Here is a 22,681-nt window from a genome sequence, read left to right on the forward strand (position 1 = left end):
CGCACCACACCCCAGGCCTCCCTGCAGACCCCACTGCGGACCCCGGGGCAGGGGCTTACTCGGGTAAACCCCTGGGACCAAGGACAAGCGTGCAGGCAGACGGACGGAAGAGGCGGAGAGACATCAGGACGCCGCTCGATGACATCAGTTGGTGGCACGGGACGGAGAGAGCCCAGAGATCTGGGAGAGGCGTCGGGCCAGAGGGGCTGCCCCGCGTGTCTCCTGTGCGTGTGGACGGGCACCCTCCGAGCAGAACCCCGCCTGGCTGCAGGCGCTGAGAGTGCAGATGACCGTGTCCCCCGGTGCCCGGGGTCTCCTGCCACACAGGCGGGGAGTGCGTTGCGAAGGCAACTCAGGTGCAGACCGCAGGGGCTGGTGTAGTAGGGGTCATGAAACCTGAAACCTGGGTCTCGGCCATGTCGAGGACCCGGGTGGGCCCTGTTGGGGTGGCAAACTGGACTCCTATGTTCAGTAGTGCTGGGGCTTGACACGGCCCAGGACGGGGCGTGGAACCCGCCAGCGCAGTGAAAGCGAGAAGCCGGGAAGCCGGCCAGATTCAGTATTGGGATGGACAGGTAGGGAGCCAAGGAACCAAAGCCTTCAGGGAACATGGGGTGACCAACAGCAGGAGAGAGGGCTAAAGGCTATCGCAAGCAGACAGCAGGAGACCCTTCTAAACAGACTGTCATACAGAGGAGAAGCCAAGGAAGGCTGATGGTCCCCATTCCTAGAAGCATCCAGGACTGCAGGGGAAGTGGTGACCGGGGACAAGAGCTGAGGAAGAAGCGTGGGTTAGAGGAGGGGTCAGAACAGCAGAGGGGGAGTGTCCGAAGGGGGAGAAGCCTGAGTGCTACGGAGGGTTAGCATCTGTAGGTTGGCAGAGGAGCAATGTGGAGTCCACACCATCCCAGGGTTCGGGTTCTGAGGAAGGGGGAGGAGTTCTGGCAGAGGTCCCCAGGGGATGGAAGGGGAGAGGGCGAATGTGTCAGGGCAGTGGTGTGCTCAGGGACATGATGTCCAGCTGGGGCGGGCACGTGGGCAGGGGAGAATTTGCCAGGCTACTGAGCTGCCATGGTTCAGAGCCTCCTAGTCTGTCAACAGTGGTTTAGAGGTGCCACACGGCGGGCCACTGGGCTCATGAGTGTGGCCTGCCAAGCTCGTCTGCTTTGCGTGCCCTACCGATGACCTAAAAGTGCTTGGGGACTCTGCCACAGCCGGTGCCTGCTTTTGCATCAGACCACGTGTCTTTGTCCCACCAGCACCACCCTGGCACGTGACACGCAGCAGGTGCTCGGTATGTTTGAGGAGTCGTTCCCGCCACGAGCTACACCAGCAGTCAGGGGGACGGGGTTCACATCGGGCTCTGCAACTGACCTGCTGTGTTGATCAGGCCAGGACCCTGCAAGCTGCCCTCTCAGGTCCTACAGCAGTTTCTACAGGGGGACAGGACATCCGGAGGGTCACGAACCCCTGAGAACGTGATGGAAACCAGGGAGAGCAGCACACATGCAGGAAGAAACAAATCTGTGCCCTTCCCGCCTGCGTGGACTAGATGCCTGCAGGGAATGAAAGCTCCCCTAAGGGGCCTAGTCAACTCAAGGGCTTGTCTGCCTCCTTGTCATGACCATGAGCTGCCCTCACCAAGCCTTCTCTCAGAGGTGAGAGCCCTCCTCCTAGAGATGCTGGTACCAGGACTCCATCTCTGACCTGATCTGGGCCCTTGTCTTCCAAGGGGACTCCTACTGGCTGGAAACCCCTGAGCTACAGAGCCTGTGAAACAAAGCATCAGACTGAACTCCAGCACCCGACAGGATTCCCGGCAGCTCGCAAGGTCAGGCAAGATGTCTGAGCGCCTGAACATGGTTCACTTTAGATGTGACTCGCGTTTTGCTCAGATAAGGAGGAACTCGGCATGGAGCTGTCCGGGACGGGGAACACGAGGTGCGTGAAGGGTCACCACAGACCGCCTAGGGCACAAGGGCACAGGCTCTTCCCGAGGAGGAGGTGCCAGGTCCTGGTAGAGAGGGGAAGGGAGGGAACCGCTGGACGCGTGGGCCAGCGAATTAGGTTCCAGTACGGGCCTCAACACGTATGCCCCCGGGTGACCTTGGGAAGGAAGAACCGCCTGCCAGGGAGGGAGCAGCACCCAGCACAGAAGCGAGGAAGCAAGGCCCTGGAACCGAATCCTCGCCAGAAACGTACTCGCTCTGCAGCCTTGCCACGCTGATCCGAACCCGTTTTCCTCATGAGAAACCACTACTTTGGAGGACCCTCGTGAGAATGCGCCTTGCACCAGCCTGCCATAAAGTGCAAGCTCCATCAGTAGGAATACGGTTTCTGGTGCTCCTTGGGAACAAACGAGGTGTTGCTGGGCACACGGAGCGCTCTCATGCTTCCTCCTAATGGATGCTGCCGGCAAGGGGGAAATATCAAGGGTCTCGCCTAGGATTCTCTGCGCAGCTCCTAGGTCTAAGCTGTGTCTGCTGCCTTTTGTGAAAGCTTCTTCCTTCTCCTCTGATTGATTCCACCTGTGTGAACAGGAAGCGGAATTCTTTCATCATTTCACTATGGCTCAGCGGGGCATGCAGACTAAATGAGACCAAAAAAGAAAAAAGTTACCCCTGCGTTGGCAGTCATGTTACACACATCTGAAACAGAGCAACCAAAAGTAGCTTATCCTGGAAATAATTTTCTCTGCAAACTGAACCCTGTTGGGGCTTCCAGTCCTCCAGAAAAATTTTTTATCAGTAAAATTCAACTCTGAAAATGACCCCGAACCTTCCCCGGACTGCTTTCAAGGAGGATTTTCTTCTTGTTTCTAACTCAGCTCTCATTAAGAGATCTGGCTTCTTGTTCTTTTCTCAGGTTGCAAGGAGGAGGCCTTGGCGGCCACCGGCAACATTTATCACCACAAACACTACCTCACACTGTAAATCCACGTGAACTCCACGTGAGGGCACAGGGTAGAAAGGTAGACAGGGACACCCTTTTAAGGGCGGGAAAGAGTGCTCGGTCTTGCCCCTTTTTACGCTAACTTGCTAAGTGAGCCTGGTGCTACTTGGAGCCACGTTCGCCCATCCGTGTGGAGGAGGGAAGGTGGTGGGCTTGAGGTGGTGCCCGTGGGCTCTTCCAGTCCACGCTCAGGTCTGGGTTCCCCGCCTTCTAGCTTATGTCTGTGGTAGAGCCGCTTCAAGCTAAAGACGAAGTCCCCAAAACACGCTAACACATGCTCGTTTCATTCAAGGCCCTTCATCAGCAGGTACCTGGCTGGTGAAAGATGCTGCTTGGCCCCGTACTGGAAATCTTAAGACCATTGTAGCAGGTCAGAAGTCAACTTCCCACCCTCTGGTTCCTTGTTTAAATGAAGTTTTAAAAGTCCTTTATCAAGATTCCCTTGTGGACCTTTTGGTATCATGTGCTGTTTCGAAAGAATCCCACAACTTGCTTTTGAGACCTGCATCCTAAAACCAAAATAGCTCGTGATACAGCCTCTAAGTGATCATTTATTGATTTACACAGCATCCACCACACGATGGAGGTGCTTTACAATACAGCAAACATCACAACAGAACTCACATAGTTAAATACAATCAACAAGTTACAGAACTAAAAAAAAAAAACAAAACAAAACAAAACAAAACAAAAAACTGGAATGACGCAACATTATGTCAGATTTCAGAGATGCTGAGAAGTGGCAGTACAAAGAAGGCAATTCCACCAACTGGAGACCAGACGGGCAAAAATAGATCCACAGGCACCACAACCCCAAGTGTGCAGATTCGTAGAGGGTGGTGAGCATATGAAATAAAATTTCACAACCGAGAATGAAGGCCATTAAGGATACCAGGACACCCACGTGATCACAGAACGAGTGGAATACCCTCACAGAGAGAGTGCCTCGTAATGACAAGGGAACCAATCTCTCGTGGATTTTAAACTCACGGAAGGAGGCCAGAAAGCCACTGAGATCATACATCCCGTATGAGCACAGACTGAAATCTGGAAGCCTTTACAAGAACTTGGAATCAATTTAGGAAACAGCCAACAGTCCTAAAACCCGTAAGACTGTGTAGGTGTTGTTGACAGTTGGCACAGAGTTAGGGAGAAAATCCTTTTCCTAGAGCAGAGAGGACTCACCTCACACTAGTGATGAGGCACTGGTGGGGCAAAAGCCACCTGGATCAGTGTCACCTGAGAGTGGTTTAATATCAAATATGGAGGCGCTAAGTTCACACTGTCAGATGAACACAGGGAAAGGCACAGGTGACGCCCCCGGCAGAGAAGAAGTCACACACAACACACCCCCTCCCCCCCCCCCCCCGAGGCCTGTGTGTCCACATGCAGCACGCCAGGGCGCCGGGTGGAAAAGAGCAGGAAGGGAGGGGCCCTCGTTCCTGGCTCCCCCTTTGACTCCCCAGGATCTAGCCCCAAAACACACATGGTTACTCCAAGGTACCTGCATTTAAGTGGCACTTAAAGTTCAGTAAGAGTTGTCCCTGAGTTACTAGGTCATTTGCCGCTCCCTGAAGAGTCAAGTCCCAGGTTTTAACTTGACAGATCACTAGCAGAATCACAGCAACGGGAGAGCAAAGTTCAGACTCCATTCTGCCACAAGCAGCCACCATGTGGACAGTTTCTGATGTAAGAGTAAGAGGGACTGCATTCAAATCCCAGGCGCGTGTGCACTACCAGCACTTTGGGGCAACAAGTTTTAGAATTTGGGGGTTGGGAGGGGGAGTCCCAAATGAAGTTCTCGAAGAAAACCGGCTGCAGTAAATCAAATCAAACAATTTTCACACTCAGCAATTACACATGTATGGGATTTTATAATGCTTCAGAGTGGGGAACAGACAGGTGTTTAGAAAAATCACTCTCTACTGTGTCTACATCCTCAACCATTTTACTTCTGCTTCAAAAAGGACCTGCAGAGTCCACAGAGGATGGGGCTACTCATAGGGATCCCTTCACTCTCTGCCAAAGCGTCTCTCCAAGCCCCACAGAGCAGAGACGCACCAATTCTCACAGAATTGTGTCCCATCTGGTACCGTCTCGAGTTCTGTCTCTTACAGGCCAACTACTACTTCCCAATCCCAACCTCACACCCAACATAGAGGAACCTGGGCCCGCCGTTAACACTGCACACGTTCACTTCATCATTTCCTGAAGCTTTTTTTGGAAAACATGATATGAAATATGCTTATGCTCAAACATTAATAAAATCCAAGTGCACTATATCAGTGACAGAATCTATATGTCAAACAGCAAAGCATTCACACCCCTGTAGTGCTTTGAGATCCACATAAGAACCTAGATAGAGCCCAATACATCCACTGCCACGGCCAAGGGATTTTCAAGTATAAGTCTGTTTGCATAAGGAATCAACCTGAGATTTTTCTAAACTGCATTTCTCTGGCATTCAGTATTATAACCTTCATTCAATACAATAAAAGCCAACAACTTGACAATTATTGGAAAAAAATTGTATTTTGGAAGAACTCACTACATAAGGTGACAGAATTCCAAAATCAAATTACATGAAAATATACATCGCAATTTCTTTGTACAATAAGTGAGAAAAAACCTGCAGTATAGAAGAGTAGAGGCAAAGAAACACGAAGGGCTCAGGAGAAGGGGACACGGGGTCAACAGCGTCTGTCCTCGCAAACCTGCAAGTGACGCAGAAAGCCTGCGCAGTGCACACCGTAACCCACCCGACCTTAATGGCAGGGAACTGGGGGGCAAAAGCAAAACCAAACCAGACTTCTGCACCATGTGGGGCAAATTTCAGTTAAGTTGGATTCTGAACTGACTCTTTTTAGTTCTCAGGGATAATGACTGAGTTCAAGAGCTCTCAACAGCCAAAACATGTTATTGCTACAACCAACCCAAGAGACGGTACAACTAGGGTACAAAAGGACAAAGCACCTGGTGATGACCACTCCTCTGAAGTCATCATTAAAAATCAAGTAGTTGCTTATTAAGTATTTCAGTATTGGAACTAAATGATTTGAAAACTTTCTGGCAGATAGAAGAGATAAAAGCAAAGGGGAGTGTGTCAAAACAAAGAAGATACAAAAGTTTAGTAAGTGAAAAGAGTTTAATGAAGCCTCAATGGTTTAAAGGAAATTAAATGGAAACTTGTAATCCTAATTGTTTTTCATCTGACATGCTTTAAGGAGTCTTTTAAAACTGATAAGAAGCAATGAATAGGGAAAGAAAACCTGCTAAAATCTTTTAGAATTTACACGATTCTTATTCTACTACAAGAAAGCATTATTTGGTACAAGGTGTATCTGTGGATGTACATGAATAGTATATATATTATCCGGATCATGTTGTGCTATGTACAGGTCTTTACAATTCTTCCTGAAGGTTAAAACAGTTCATTAGAATTCAAAATGCGTAATCATCTGTAAGTTGGCACTTGTTAGGCTCTTGTGTCAGCACTGATACTGGCATGTTCTATCGCAGCCCACTTCCAGCCAGTGTCTGCCAACTTGTTACGACAGAAGTCCAGCGATAGGTGGGTAGAGTGCAGGGAAACAGTGCCGTGTTTCTCAGTTGGAGACCCTACAACAAAGCAAAGAGCGTCACATGATGAATTTACAAATCACAAAAGAATTAACTGATTAGAAATTTTTATTTGTATTCTATTTCTTTGGAAACGAATTCTTCATTTCATTTTAAGCTCACTTTTGTGCTCCTCCAACATGGCAGCCGCATATGGCCGTTTTATTTCAAGTTTAAATGACAGTAAATAAAATTTAAAATTCAGTTCAAGTGCTCAATATGGCTAGTGACTACCATACTGGATGACAGTACAGACACAGAAGATTTCTTTCCATCAGCGTAGAAAGTCGTAGTATACTTCCCTAATTTAGATTGTTTTCAATATCCCAAATGTCTTTCAACTTATATTAATTACATCTGAAGTCAAACACTGAAGAACCACTTTCAAGCCAATTGATTTGGAAATTTGTGAATATTTAAGAATATTCAGAGAAACAACTTAAGACCACCACCCCTTTCAACCTGTTGAATTTGATCCAACCCTGCAGGTTCCATCCAAACCCATTCTGTCTGTGAAGCTGCCCCCAACGGCACATTCCTGTTATTTCGTCTCTGCCAGGGCCAAGCCCTCCGTGAGCCTAGAAGAACCACATCTAAATGAAAACAACCATGTCACCCAGCACTTACGTGCCAAGCAAGTTTACAAACCTATCTCGTGCAATGTTCGTAATCACCAGATGAAGGAGTTTCCCCTATTTTATAGAGAAAAGTGAGACAAGGTCACACAGTTAATAAGGGGCAGGGCTTCCTGCTCATAAAGTTAGAAAAACAGCAGATTCAAGTTTTAGAAAAACAAGTCTAACGACTGGACTTTCCTTCAGTCGCCTTGTGCTCTGAGTACACAGGGAAGCAAGGGGAGGGAGCAGGGAGGATACCTATTCTTACTGGACCGGGTCAGCTGCTCCAGAAACCCGTGGACCCGTGCTGTCTGGCAAGCACAGTGCTGGGCACGAAGAGCCTGAATGGAAGATGACTGGAAATTCGAGGGTGTCATTTTAAACCCCTAACAAAGAAGCCAGGTGTACCGAAGTCACACCAGACATGTGTCTTCTCAAGCCCCAAGCGAATTGATCGACCTCACAATCACCCACGTTTGACCGTACCCAAGCTCTGCTGTGGGCCCGCCCGCAGCCCCGCCTGTGCTCATTGCCTTAACCAAGACCACCTCCCGCAGGCCACTCCCGAAACGGGTAGATCACCCTCCCCAGCACACAGACACACAAACGGACACACGTGTTGTACTGGAAAATCTAAAGACGTCACTGAAACCAAGACTTGTGGTTACAGAACAGGTATCATAATTTTTTGGTGATGTTATCGCAACGTTTTTCCGAAGGCCAGACCACGCCCAACTTAGTCCCAGGCCAATTAATCCCTCCGAACTGACAGAGACCTGGGTGCAGAAATTCAGTAATTGTTCCCCTAGGACGTGACCAAGAAATTTCAAGACCACGAAAGAACCCTTTAAAAATGGTTTCTGTGCAAGGTTTTAAAAAGAAAAAGGCTCCACGGGGGACCGACTGCTCTGAGTCAGTAAACACCTGAAATCAGGCAATCAGGTCATTCACAAGAGCCCAGCTTAGCAGCACAGACTTCTTCAGCAGAAACAGGAGAATGTATTCCCCACCCCCCTGAATAAAATATATTCCAAAGAGACAAAAAGCCTCGGCAGAAAAGCAAGTCTGCTGATGGCACTCCAAGCGGATGGGGCCGATTCCACAAGCAAAGTTCCCTTCCAACGGAAACTGCATCCACTCGTTAGAATCACATGCGTTTTATATTAGCTGAAATTGTATCAATTGCGTGTCTCTATGAAATCACTGAAGTATCTGTTTTTTACCTCAAAACTTACTATTACTCCCGATTTTTAACCTACAAATCTGGAGGTGGTTCACCTCCAAAGGACATAACTGTCTCATTCTCTTTATTTCTGAAATGAGAATCAAATCAGGGCACCTGGGTGGCTCAGCTGGTTGAGCATCTGGCCCTTCGTTTCAGCTCAGGTCAAGATCTCATGGTTCGTGGGTTCAAGCCCCAAGCGGGACTCTGTGCTGATGGTGCGGAGCCTGTTTGGGATTCTCCCTCTTCCTCTTCCTCCCTCTCCCCCTCCCTCCTCCTCCTCTCTCCCCCTCTCTCTCCCCCTCTCTCTCTCCCTCTCCCTCTCTCTCTCTCTCTCTCCCTCTCTCTCTCTCCCCCCCCTCCCTGCTGCAAGCACGCATGCGCTCTCATTCTCTCTCCCTCTCTCAAAATAAATAAAACATTAAAAATCATTTTTTAAAAAGTCTAAGAAGTACGAATCAGACAGGCGTGCTTCCAAATAACAAACACTTCTGATGTTGAGGAAGGTAATAAAAATAATTCCTCGCTCAGGAATCAACGTTCCAATAATCTCAGCCACTCTTCACTGAAAGCCGACCATGAGGGAAATGGCCTGTGTCGGGAAGTTTCCCACTACCGTTCACACAGATGCCCCGACGTCCCCCAGCCCCACTCTTCCTCCGGCAGCCACCCGGTGTCCTGCTAGACAGCAGCACCCCTCACAGGGCCACTTTCTTCTCGTGCTGTGGCACTGCTGGCCGCCCACACCCCCTTCCTTTCTGAGGATGCAGCACGTCCCACCGCCTGGCTCTCCTCCTGGGACCAACCAGCCCTTGGGCTTCCGTTTCTTCCTTCTGCCTCCCTCCCACCCCCCCCTCGTCTCTACCCTGGAGACCGCCCATCTCAGCAGGAGCCCTATGCCAACCTCAGTCCTCCACAATCAACATGAGTCATGTGTCTGACTGGCCAGATGAACAGGATAATTCACCTATGGTGCTCCACATTTATCCCAACACCTCCCAAGAGAACACCACCTTTGTAAATGGCAGGAAACCGACAAGTATTCATTAACAAGAACTGAAATGAGCTCAGGGTCACCTGTTCTTGGTGTTACCTCTCATTTCAAGATACAAATCTTAATCCTTAACAATAAGCAACTGTTAAAAAGAAAGCTGATCTATATTATCATGTTGATAGATATAAATCACACTGAACTAACAAAATATCAAAAGGCCATGTGATTTTTAAAAAGTGTAGAACATACACCACGTGTATGCTTGTGTTATATGCGCAGACACACATCAGCGTGTGCACATGGTGTGTCGGGGGCAGTCGGATTTCTGAAGATTAAGCTACTGCCAGTGGTCACCTCTGGGAACAGAACTGGGGGCCACCACCGGAAAGGGAGAGAGGCTTCTGTGTTGCAGACTCTGTCCCTGACGTTTGGGGACAGGAGTGAGGAGGGAGGAGGGAGGAGGACAGCGATAAAGAGGCAGGCAGGCAGCAGCAGGCTGAGGAGGGACGGCGACAGAGCCGTGGCACGCACGGGCGAGGAAGAAGACCCTACCGGAGGTATGACCAACGGTGTCCAACGACACAGAGATCAAGACGCAAAACTATACTAAGCCTGTGGATGTGGCTGTGTCATCGGTTTAGTTTACTGTGGGGAGGACAGAAGATGAGCCAAACGTGCCTGGAAACAGACGGTTAGGGGGAAAGGCAAAGGCTTCTGCTTCCCAGCCCCCTCTTCCTTCCCAAAGTGAAGTACCACTGAGAATGTTGTGACTTTTAATGTATTTCTTCAAGTCTCTGCTTTAAAAAAGCTCTCCCTCTGCCGCACAGCTGTGAACGGACAGTGTCTGTGCTAACTCACGGGAGCAGCGCCACACTCGATGTTTCTGCAAATTGCTTTTCCTACTCAAGACCATCTCTGAGATCTCACCATGTGTCTATAGTGCAGTTAGTTGCTGGATAACGTTCCAGTGTATCAACCCTAACTGATCAATCCTTGCTGATGGGCCTTTTAAAAATCACGCACAGCGCTGTGCCTTACCTTCAGGTCTCCTTGTACACACGTCCCAGACTTTCTCCAACCCGACTAGATACTACCAACTTGTTCCCCAGTGCTGACACAACTTCACTCGTGCCGGCATTCAAGTACACCGTGTCCCCAAACCCTTACCAACACTTGCGTCTCTCGGACAGTTTGATTTTTGACAACCTGATTGATGAAACGTCATCTCCCTGTAGCTCTGTATTTCTGATTACAAATTCAGGTATGTTTCACATGCATGACAACCAGCTTCCTTCCCGCTCGTGTTTATTATTTATGCAAATCCTTTTCCTTGGTGCTGTTTTTCTTGCGGATTTGCACAAGCTGGTGTAGGTGCTAGATCAAATCCTGAAGATCAGAATATAGAGCGATCTCTTTCCAGTCCACGGTTTTGTCTTAGCATAATATTTAAGTTTTCAGTTTTGACATAGTCAGATTTACTGATTTTTTCCTTCTCCAGGTGTGTTTTTTGTGCCTAATAAACACTTCTCTACCTTGCTATTCTCCTTTATCTTGTTCTGTAATGGTTTTGTTTCTCATACTTCTATCGTCTGTTTTCGGGCTTATTGGAGATGGCCTGGTCTCCCCCCACCGCAATTAACAAAGGTTGCTGCAGACCGCCTGCAACAACGAGAGTGCCCTGGAGCAGTGTGCCACAGTGCAACAGTGTACAGGAGCCCCTGTAGTAGATCGGGCCACCTTACCGCAACCCAAGAGATCAGAACGGCTCACCATGGCAGAAGCCTTCATTTTAAGAAGCCCTGGGTGAGATGTGGGGGCTGGTCCTTCAATGACCTGAATGTGGTCCGCTTGGGGTGATCACTTACTCCAGATGTGGTCTCAGTAAGCAGTGGGGAGACAGAATGCATCATTCACAGAGCCACACAGACGCCTATCGGTGAGAAAGGACTCTGGACCCGCACACGCACGCCTGCGGCCACGCAAAGGCAGCAGGGCTCCTGCATCGTGGTGGGTTGTACAACGCCCAGAGTCGTGCATCAGGACCCCTAGGAGATGGGTTCGGAGGCAGGGATTTATTTGTACGAGGTTTACTGGGAAGTGCTTCCAAACACAAGAGTGAAAGAAACGGGATTAAGCAGAAGGAGAAATGAACTAACGGGGCAGCACGCAGGTGGAACGAAGGCCTTAGTCAATCCCGCACCGGAACAGCCTCTTGGAGAATTCCCAAACCGAGAGAAGAGAGCCCGCGTTCCGAGCCCTCACCCCAACCTGTCACTGGACGCGGGTAACCCCAGGAAAGGGACTAACTAACTTGAGCAATTCACCTCTTTTGGTGGAGGGCAACCACCCACGCTCTACACCCAGCACACCTGCCCCTACCCTCACCCGTTCCCTCCCACGAAGCCACCACCACAACGCGAGCAGACCCACGGAGAGGTCCCCATGGCAGAGAACCTGAGGGAGGGCTCCATCCGATGGCCAGTGAGGAACAGAACCCTGCAGCAACCACCTGAGTGAACCTGGAGGTAGGTCCACCCACCACGGGTGAGGTTCCGGGTGAGTGCGGTGCCACACCAGCACCTTGCCTGCAGTACGGTGAGGGACCCGGGGCCAGAAGGCCCAGCTAAGTCACACTCAGATCCCCACGCTCTAGAAGCTAGGAGACGGCAAATGTTGTTTGAAGCCACAAAATTTGAGACAATTTGTAACAGAGCACCAGAGAACTACAACAATCCCACCAGCCCTAGCACAGAACACAAGGACTGGCTCTTCCTGTCTGGTGGTGCAGAACGCGGCCACGCTGCTCCTCGGGCTGGAGGACTCGCTTCTCCCCGCTGCCTCTCTCCCTCCCGTCACGCACCTGAACTGGCAGACAGGGAAGGCCACTGAGGTCTTCACAGAGGACAAGGCATAACCACCAAGGAGAAGCAACATAAAGAGACAAGTACTCCATGGTTCCAGTAACAAGAGGGCATCACGGCAGTCAAACTCCTAGACACACACAGTGGAACAGTGGCCGCCAGGGCCAGGGCTGGGGGGACCAGAGAGTCGTCCTCCAGGGAGCGCGGACCTCCAGTGACTTCCAGTGACGCGGGATGAAGAAGCCCTAGAGGGCCCGCCGTACAACGGTGCGCATACAAGGAACACTGAAACGCATGTAAAAACTGCTAACAGGGCAAACTTACATGGGTTTCGCCATCATTTTTAAAAAAGTGAAATAAAGTCTGGGTCAAGTTCTTGGACAGTAATATTTCCGTTTTTAGAAAATACAAGTCACGGATTTGGATGTGACTTTTAAAAATCCAATTTTCTTTTTTTTTTTCAACTTTTTTTTTTTTTTTTTTTTTTTGGGACAGAGAGAGACAGAGCATGAACGGGGGAGGGGCAGAGAGAGAGGGAGACACAGAATCGGAAACAGGCTCCAGGCTCCGAGCCATCAGCCCAGAGCCTGACGCGGGGCTCGAACTCACGGACCGCGAGATCATGACCTGGCTGAAGTCGGACGCTTAACCGGCTGCGCCACCCAGGCGCCCCTAAAAATCCAATTTTCAAATGATGTCACTATCAGCGTAATCCAGGTGGAGGACTGGGTTCAGGTCCCGACCAGCATGTACCGTAGGCGACAAGAGGAGCCAGAGAACACTCATCGGTGACGCGCTGCCAGGCTTCGAGGGGTTGGGGGTGGGGTTGGGGGTGGGGGTGGGCCCTGTCGCCAGAAGCAGCAAAGTGAACAGGAAACACGTTCCAGACCCCGGACGTGGAGACCAGCTCACTCCCGGCTGGCCGTCAGGCACCTGCTGCGTGACCGGGAAGAAGGTCTCAGAGAGCAGACACCCAGGGACAAAGAGGGAGACGGCACGACTGGGAACCCCTAACTGACGGCACCTGGGACCAGGCACTTGAGTGCTGGGTTGGCAGGTCCGCCTGAAGGACACGTGCATCAGTGTCTCCCAAACAGCGTCTCTGCCCACAGCCAGCCCAAGGGTCCTCCTGACGAGCTCCAAAGTGACAACAAAACACAAATCCCTTTATTCCGTTCTTATCAATGAAAGACACACACCTCAAGGGTTACAACTTTTTTACACAAAAGCCTGAGCTTAAACGGTAAGGTAAGAAGTTAGGGATCGTAACTACAATTCCTCATTCATAAAAGCAATGTAGTAATTTTATTAAAACTCTGCTCTATCGGGAGCCTGGGTGGCGCAGTCGGTTAAGCGTCCGACTTCAGCCAGGTCACGATCTCGCGGTCCGTGAGTTCGAGCCCCGCGTCAGGCTCTGGGCTGATGGCTCGGAGCCTGGAGCCTGTTTCCGCTTCTGTGTCTCCCTCTCTCTCTGCCCCTCCCCCGTTCATGCTCTGTCTCTCTCTGTCCCAAAAATAAATAAAAAACGTTGAAAAAAAAAAACAAAAAAAAAACTCTGCTCTATCGGGGCACCTGAGAGGCTCAGACGGTTCAGAGTCTGACTCTTGACTTCAGCTCTGGATGTTATCTCACAGTTTGTGGGACTGAGCCCCTTGTCAGGCTCCCCCCTGACAGCATAGAGCCTGCTTATTCTCTCTCTCTCCCTCTCTCTACCCCCTCCCCGCTCACGTGCTCGCCCTACCAAGGGCTGCAGCTGCCCTGGCCTCTGCAACAGTGCAAAGCCATTACCACCTGCGTGAATGCACCTGGAGGACCCGCGACATTTAACAAGGGTGTTTTGTCACCGACGTGTGAACAGTGCTGACCTGTGTTGGTCAAGATTTCCAATTATTGCTTCCTTCCTCTTTAACTCTAAGCTCTCAGTTTAGTGTCATCATTCACAGGAGTTCACACTGTTTTTCAACTAACCTATTCTTTACAATGAGGCATTTTGATTCAACGTATTTTCTGCCTCCATGTTCTTGATAAATGAACTTTAGTCTTGGTACGTATACTTTAAAACACATGTGTACGTTACAATCCACTATAAATTAACTCTAATCCCACCAGCGAAGAATAAGTAATCCTGTTAGAAAATCTGTGACACATCATTACTATTTACTTAACTAATTGGCAATATACTACCAAGGTAAATATAATAAAACTCTCGGTCATTTCTTGCATTTACGGAGAACTGTTTATGAGACGAAATCATGTTGTGCTTGGGCTTCAGTGCCTGCAATTGTTTTGTCGTTGTCCAACTCTTCTGTGCCTGAGAAACAGTGCGGGTGAGCGACCCCTAAAGACACGATCACACCCACGGAAGCACCAGTCAATGAGCGGAGCCGAAGACAGACACGGTGGGGACACAAGCACGTGCATGAAGCACAAGCAGGAGAGGTGCCCGATCCCGGGAGACTGAGACAGCAGGCCCTGAGCGAGAACTTGATTTAAGGCGGTGGAAATCAAAGGCCAAACAGGAGAAAAGTAGGACCCCCCGAGGAGACAGGAGAGAAGGTCAGGTACAATGGTAATGAAATTAGGACAGGATTATTAACAAAACATAAGCAACACAGAACGAACAAACAGGAGGAAAACAGGAATAATTTGAAGACTGCAAGTTCACTGCTGTTCCTGGTGGTAACGGCAAGAAGTAAGGCTGACTGTCAGCATTTCAGGTTATTACAAGGAGATCCGAAAGACAGAGGAGTCTTTTCAAAAGCTAGGGATTATCAAACATGGAACCAGAACAAGCGGTGGGTCCACTCCGCTTCACTCCTGATTTGTACCTTTGCGTCTGATGCATTTCATTGTGAAAATAATAAATAGAAATTAAGACAATGTGATGCTCATTCAGGGATAAGACAAGCCAGCCAATAAAACACAAAAAGGTCGGACACACACCAACACATACCTGGAAGCGTAATCTCCTAGCACGACTGCCCCAGAGCATCAGTGGTGAAAGGGCTGGCCAACGATGGATGCAGCCAGTGGATTTACCCTGGGTTGGTGGGGGCAGGGGTGGGGGGCGAGCAGAGCTGAACTCCAGCCTCCCACCACACACCAATCACTTTCAGGGGATTGAACACGCGTGTCAAAGGCAAGATTATAAAAGCTTTTACAGGACAAGATACAATGGGAGCTGTCTGATTGATGGCAGAGGAGAAACTAGACCCCAAAAAGGAAAATCCATACAGGAACACAGGAGAGGTCGAATCCAACTGCATTAAGAGCGTCTGTTCATCCACAGACACCACGAACAAAGTGCACTTTGTACGAATCGAGAACCTAATGGAACAACAGCCCAGAGACAGGAGTTTCCTCTGTGGCACCGGCCACGTGTACCAGAGCAAGGGCTCGCGCCGCACCCTTCCAGACGGAACACTTCGCAGAGGTCCGGGAAGATCAAACGCTGGCGGGGGGGATACGGAGTGAATGGAACCCTTACCCCTGCCAAAAGAGTATGAACAGGTGCAGCATTTGGGGACAATCTGGCATTCTCTAGTCCAATGATGGGCACACACCCGCCAGTCAGCAAGCGCACTCCCACGCACCCGCCCCAGAGAGGCTCTCAGCACGGACGTGCGCCACGCTCCCTGTGACGGCCGACACAAAGTGAAACCAACAAACGAGAACCCTCTCCCCAAAGGACGACACAACTGCAAGGAGCACACAGAGCAGACAGGCCCTTTACCGAGCGAGCCCCACACAACAGACGAAAACCAGACGAGTCTAGCTACACCCGACACAGACAAATTTCAAGAATATAATGCGGAGCAAGAAAAGTCACAGAAGAACGTGCATGTTGCATGGTAATCCCACATACACAGAGCAACGTTATACAGTGCGTTGCCCAGGGTAACACAAACGTGACGAAATTACAAAGAAAGGCAACAGTACATGTGAACTGGAGGACAGAAGAGAAGACTGGGGCAGAAGAGGGGTACAGGGAGCGCAAGAGGTTCTGACACAATCCTCTTTCGTCAGGTAGGTGGAGCGTTCCAGGTCATTCTTCACACGCCACATTTCATAAGCAACTTTACCACCCCAACATTTAATTAAAAAAGAAACCGCTTAACGGGAATGTCACGCGTTTGGTCAACTGTCTACATGTGGCCTCTTCTACCGTGGACCCTTACTGGATGTAAGGTAAGCCTGTGGACAGACAGCACACAATAAAAGGAATTTTTCCTACTGGCCCTAGCAGTAACGAACAGGGAGATTCAGACTGATTAAGACAAAGAAGGTAGATGTTTAATGGTCTTGGCAGTTTCTTATAAAATACGCTCTCTCTGTAAAAAAAAAAAAAAAAAAAAAAAAAAAAATTAAGAAATGAACACTTCAGTCATCCTTTAAGATACACAAACCTCAGGGCCCAGCAGTGGTCAGGACGGAAGAAAGGACCCGCAGCACATACGTGATCACGTCACCACCAGTGGAAAGAAAGAAAGAGCTAACACAGAGCATCTAGAAAACAGCGGGGCCTGCTGAAGCAAAGCCCAAGCAGGCTACACGGTCTCTGACCACGGGGCTCCCCACTAAACACGAAGCCAATGAGAACGGGCGACTCAAATTCCCAAACCACACAATTTCCAACAGCGTATGTGCCATGTGTAACAAAGCAACAGGGGGGTAGGATTTTACGATGAACTTACCCTGAAGTAAGTGAAGTCACAGCTGTTGAATAAATGTCACTCAAAAGCAGTCTCTTGGCTTTTTCTTACACAGCGGGCAACTTTCCTTTTGAATTCTCCATTTCTGTCTTCCCTCCATTCTTTCTATAGACACAAAGTAGCATTTAGTGACTTAACGCCAGCAAGTTCTTATCTCAAATGCGAGTTTTCATCTTGAATGCAACACTTTGGCAACATGTACACCTTTAAGATGTTAAAAAGCCGATAAGGCAGAAGAAACGTCAGAAACCACTCCCGCCAGGCACTCCCTCCGTCGGAACCCGCCAGTCACCTCACAGGCAGGTATCCTGGAGGAAGGAGACATCCGGGGAGGACGGGACCGGTTTGTCCACTGGGACAGGCAGCTGCGACCTACAGGCAAGCTACTCAGGCTCGGGAAGCACTGGGAAGGCTGCCTGCCACCCCCGGAAGGTTCCGCCCCAGGTAGAGGAGCGGGGCGCTGCACTCTGGGTGGGGGGGGGGGGGGGGGGGGGAGGTGACAATGAGACACAAGTGGCACCAGCAGGGTCTCCCGTGAAAATTGAGCTGCTTTTATCTAGCATGTAAATAGCAGAAAATTCTCACCAAAATGCCCAGCCTTTTTCTTTTTAGATCTCATTCCTTTAGTCACGGCAAAGACAAGAAATCTTCAACCCTTGCCCTCCTCAGGAAGCCAGTTATTAGAATAACTTAGGTGACAAACCACACACAGACGTGTAGAGACCTGGATGTGTCTGAAGTACTTGTGGATAAAATGTCACAAAACCTGTAAACGCTTCGGCATCAAGTTTTAAGTAAAAGATAGAGAAGAGCAATTCCAGGCGAGAGGAAGTTCAGGCTCAAGGAACAAGAATCTCCTCAAAAGAGCAGGGAGCTGAGAGAACGGAGGCTGCGGGTAGGGGGCCTGGGTGAGGAGGTCACAGGTGGAAAGGCCCAGAGACACTACGGTGACACACAACTGCACGAGGGTGGCTTCCCGCCAGAGGACGGGCTGGTGCGTGATGGGCCCCAAGCCACTGTGGAAGCCACCCCAGCCACACTGAGGACGAGCACACAGGTCACCTGTGTCCTCTCTGCATTGTATTCACGGAGAGCCCGTGCATCCACCAGAGCAGGGGGCACAGCGCCCATGTCTTTCCTCTCCTGACGCCCTCCTGAAACGATCAGACTGGAATCTGTGTGAGGCACAGACTCTCCACGTCAAAGAAATGGCAAGAGAGTCATCCACGTGGGTGGGAACTTTTTCTGGAAGACCAAAAGTACACGGCAGAGTAAGAAACGTGCCGCAGAGAGAAAGCACAGCCCCGAGAAGTCTCCCTGCAACCAGAGCAGAGGAGGGGAAGGGCCGACTGAACAGAGGGCACAGGTTAGACACGTCCGGCCCGAGAAGAGTCGGTAAGACGCGGGATGAAAACAGAGACGTGGCATCTTCCTCCCACTATACCCAAAATGCTAATACTCTCCTGAAATACGGCCAACTGTGATACCTACACTTTATGTGCTAGAATCAGGGCCCCTCGCGTGGGTACCAGGACTGAAAGTAACGGCCTCTTCACGTTCGAGGTTGGGGTCAGGCCGGTGCCCGCAGACCCGCACGCTGCCGCTCCCACCAGAGCCCAGGCTCCCAGATGCAGGAGAAACACAAGAGAAAACCTGGGCCTCCGAGAAAGAGACTTCAGAATTTAACTTTACAAACACTTCTAATTAGAACTCGTGCGAGACCGAACAACTATTAGCTCATTAAACAGCGACACCGCCACAGTGAGGAAGGAGGTGGCGGAAGTCGCCACCCGCAGGCGCCCCGACGAAACAAGGACCGACGCAGGCGGCAGCCGCGAGCCCAAACAGGGAAGGAGTGTACTTTGTGGCTCGGCTGCACTCACATGAAGAATTAATTAAAAAACGGAAGGAGTGCGATATGCAGGGAAGTTCTCAACGTGGTGAAAATGGGAAACTTCCCAAACTGACATCCTACAAGTGCAAATCGACCACGGGAGCCCCTCCGCCACAGGCGACCGCGTCCGTCGTGGCGCAGATGGCCCCCCTTCTGTCGTGACATCACAGGGTCAACAGCAGAAGCCTCCGACCGCGTCACACCCCTCCCATCCTCACGAGGAGGACAGGTACAGGCCACTGAGACCCGGGAGAGCCGGCTTTTCACATGACTTTTATAACTGCCCTACTTTATCATCAGCAACCACTGGAAGTCTCTCACTGAGCCTAATTCATAAATCAAACTTTATCGTGTGTGTATGTATATAGGACAAAAAAATAATACATATAAGGGTTCAGTACTTATCCCTGGTTTCAGGCATCCGCCGGGGGTCTTGGAACGTACCTCTCACCGACAAGGGGGACAACTGTACAGAAACAGAAAATCTTACACCTTACACAACAATGTGATATTTTAAACACCAAGAATCAGAAAAAAACCTAAAGGAACAGGGAGAAAAAGAAAGGAAAGGTCACCGCAAGTGGTGAAGAGTCAGCCTCGCATCAACTCCCTCGTCAGCAACAATAAATGATAAAAGACAAATTCTGTAGAAGTCTGAACTTGTCCCCCAGAACTCCACAAACTGTCACTTACGAATAGGGCCCAGACGAAAACACTCGCAGGCAGGTAAGGACCAGATGTTAATTCTCACAAAGCCTTTCTGAAACATGAGTCTCAGATGAAGCACCACAGGAAGGAGTCAAGCAAGAAACAAGGAACAGGATGCAGAAACAGATGATCCTGCCCAGAAGAACAGGCAGGCTGCGTGCAGCGGTCTGAGCCCAACCCTGATCCAGGAGCCAAAGGTGGAGGGTCCAGGAGAGGGGTCTCCAAGAAAAATGTGGTTTTCCTGGAACAGGCAGGTACCGTCGAGTGAGAGGTCAGAGAAACAAACGAACAAAAAACACGAAAATGGCAAAGCAAATACGGAAGTTTGCCTGAACATGTGGACGAGAAAGTTCTGGTTTAGATACAAGACAACCAACTGCTTAAATCATAAAAAGAAGCCGTGGGTTTCAAGACGTTAACGGGACAGATGGCACACGACCTGTGGGGCTCAGATCAGAGGTCACACTGGCGTATGGAGCCCTGGGGGGGAAGGCCTGCTTCCACCCTGACAGTCACACTGGCTTCGAGGCGATGACTCTCCTTCCTCAGTAGGTCCCCCTGTTTCAGGACACAGCTGCTTTGAAGGGTTACTAACGTTTGCATATTCATACTTTCAGGTATCTGCTCTTAATTATTAATTTTATCTTTACAAAGATTAAAATAAAATTTGTCAGTTCTCATTTTATTCAAAAGAGTTACAGCTGAGCATGAATCAAACAATTCCCTCTCGAAATGATTCCACGGGATTTTTTAAAAACACAGCTCTCCCTTCTCCCTCACCATCTCCTGCACCGCTCAGACTGAAACTTGGCTACATAAAAGGCTGAGACGGGGGTACGCGAGTGGCTCAGTCAGTTAGCATCAGACTCTTGATTTTGGCTCAGGTCATGATCTCACGGTTTGTGAGTCTGAGCCCGCGTCACACTCTGCACTGAATGCGGAACCTGCTTGGGATTCTCTCTGCCCCTCCCCTGCTCACACTCTCTCTTGAAATATAAACTTAAAAAAAAAAAAAAAAAAAAGGCTAGGACAGTTTTCTGCCAGTTTTTGCTTCAATTTGGTTACTAAATTCAGAAAGTCAAAGCCATACATTTGAAAGGGCTTATGGATGTGGTGTCTCCCTGCATATGCATATACCTTGCCCAAGTTTTTCTATAGGTTTGAAGTAACCCAAGAAAAAAGGTGAATTTAATCTCCTGGCTTCAATACATATTAACAAAAGTTCCAAGAACAAAAATTAGAACCAAAGGCTTTCCCAAGGACAGCAGAAGGCTGAGGAACTAGACTGTTCTAGGAGACTAGTAAAAACATGAACACAAAATAAAATGTGGTCTCCCAGATTAAAAAAAAAAAAAAAAAAAAAAAAAAAAGAGCAGGTATAAAGAACCATGTTAGATGGGGGCGCCTGGGTGGCGCAGTCGGTTAAGCATCCGACTTCAGCCAGGTCACGATCTCGCGGTCCGTGAGTTCGAGCCCCGCGTCAGGCTCTGGGCTGATGGCTCGGAGCCTGGAGCCTGTTTCCGATTCTGTGCCTCCCTCTCTCTCTGCCCCTCCCCCGTTCATGCTCTGTCTCTCTCTGTCCCAAAAATAAATAAAAAACGTTGAAAAAAAAAATTAAAAAAAAAAAAAAAAAGAACCATGTTAGGAACTGTGCGTTATGAGCTGCGTATGCATCCAACAGTCCTTATCGATGAAGACACCTGTGCTGTGCTTGCGAGAAAGCACCCTGAATTCTCAGGGGACGCCACTGAAGTGCTTACGCGTGGAGAGTTAGGGCATCTGTAAAGTGTCCCAAACAGTTTAGGGAAAAAAATGTTGTAAAACCTCCACAACTAGTGAATCCAGGCGAAGAGTGTTTACTTAACGAATGCAACTTTTGTAGATCTGAAAAATTTAAAGATAAAACCCCAGGAATAATAATATAGACTTTAGTAGGGACTTGATAATAAATTTTCTTAAGTATGACAGTAATATTACAGCCAAGTAAGACAGTATCCTTATTCTTAAAAGATGCAGGTTCAAGTGCGTAAGAGGTAAAACTTAGCTATATCTGTAACTTAGTTTTGTACAGATTCAGGAGAAAAATAAATGTACATGAACACAGTGCAGAGACACACACACACACGCAGGGGGCGGCTGCGATCGAGTTTAATGAACGGGGGGGAGGTGTGTGCGTGACCACCTTACCGCAGCATCCACGTTGGCAGGGGAGTCTCCATTCGGGTCTGCCAGCATGGAAATGACACTGATCATGATGGTTTCCACAGTGTGAATAGGGAGCCAGCGTTCCTCTGGCTTTTCGTACCCGTATTTGTCTTCGCCGGGCTCATGAAGAATGGAGATGCATACATCGCCATTTTTATCAACTGCAAAATTAGAGAGTAAGAGTCCTGTTTAAGGTATTTAAAACAACGTGGTTACACATAAAGTACCGATTATAGGAGTGACCCGGACTCCCACAGTCCGCTATAAACGCTGAACACATACAGACGATTTCCAAAATGGAACCCGCTAACTTGTTAGGAAGACCACAGATTTTTACCAAATAGGATCCATTTGACAAAACAACAGAAATAGAAGCAAAACTTCAAGATACCTGGCACAGAGGTGGTGTCCAGCATTTATATGCAGTAAATACCATCAATCTGTTCTTTTTTTTGTATAAAGTATATGATTGAAATACCAGAACCGAGTCTGTATAATTTCCTAGATTCCCCACTAACTTACTGATTGAAATTGGTGACAGTCAAACATCCAGAGACATTCCTACGAACCTCATAATACACTTTTTAAAATCACATAAAAGCAAAATCCCATCTTCAAGGAAAGGAGTGAACTCGGATTTGCAAAAGAACATGTCCTATCACCAGTGAAAATTCATCAATATAAAATGACAGTCATGACGCCATCTTTTCTATGAAACTAAGATTTAAAATGCAAGTCACAAAGTAATTCCCGACCAACACAAAGGTGCAGTTCTAACCCACCAGCTCACTTAGATCACACAAACACTCATTAGTAAACCTACCAAAATCATCACTCATGTTTTACAGAGTAATTTTCTCCACTGAAAAATAATAAAAAAAAAAAATAAATAAAATAA

At 49.0% G+C, this 22,681-nt stretch overlaps 1 protein-coding gene across 2 annotated transcripts in view; it reads right to left on the reverse strand.

Annotated features, from left to right (window-relative positions):
• Positions 1 to 5,465: 5,465 nt before the first annotated feature.
• Positions 5,466 to 22,681, reverse strand: part of UBE2G1 (ubiquitin conjugating enzyme E2 G1) — a 121,030-nt gene continuing 103,814 nt past the window's right edge. For both annotated transcript variants that reach the window (XM_058704683.1, XM_058704684.1), the window contains exons 4-6: positions 21,766 to 21,944; positions 16,959 to 17,081; positions 5,466 to 6,570 (exon numbers count right to left, since the gene is read on the reverse strand). In XM_058704683.1, the coding sequence (XP_058560666.1) occupies positions 16,995 to 17,081; positions 21,766 to 21,944 (266 nt within the window). In that variant the 3' untranslated portion in view covers positions 5,466 to 6,570; positions 16,959 to 16,994. The remainder of the gene's footprint in view (positions 6,571 to 16,958; positions 17,082 to 21,765; positions 21,945 to 22,681) is intronic.

The sequence above is a fragment of the Neofelis nebulosa genome, chromosome 16 (genome assembly GCF_028018385.1).
Source record: "Neofelis nebulosa isolate mNeoNeb1 chromosome 16, mNeoNeb1.pri, whole genome shotgun sequence".
NCBI classification, from domain to species: Eukaryota; Metazoa; Chordata; class Mammalia; order Carnivora; family Felidae; genus Neofelis; species Neofelis nebulosa.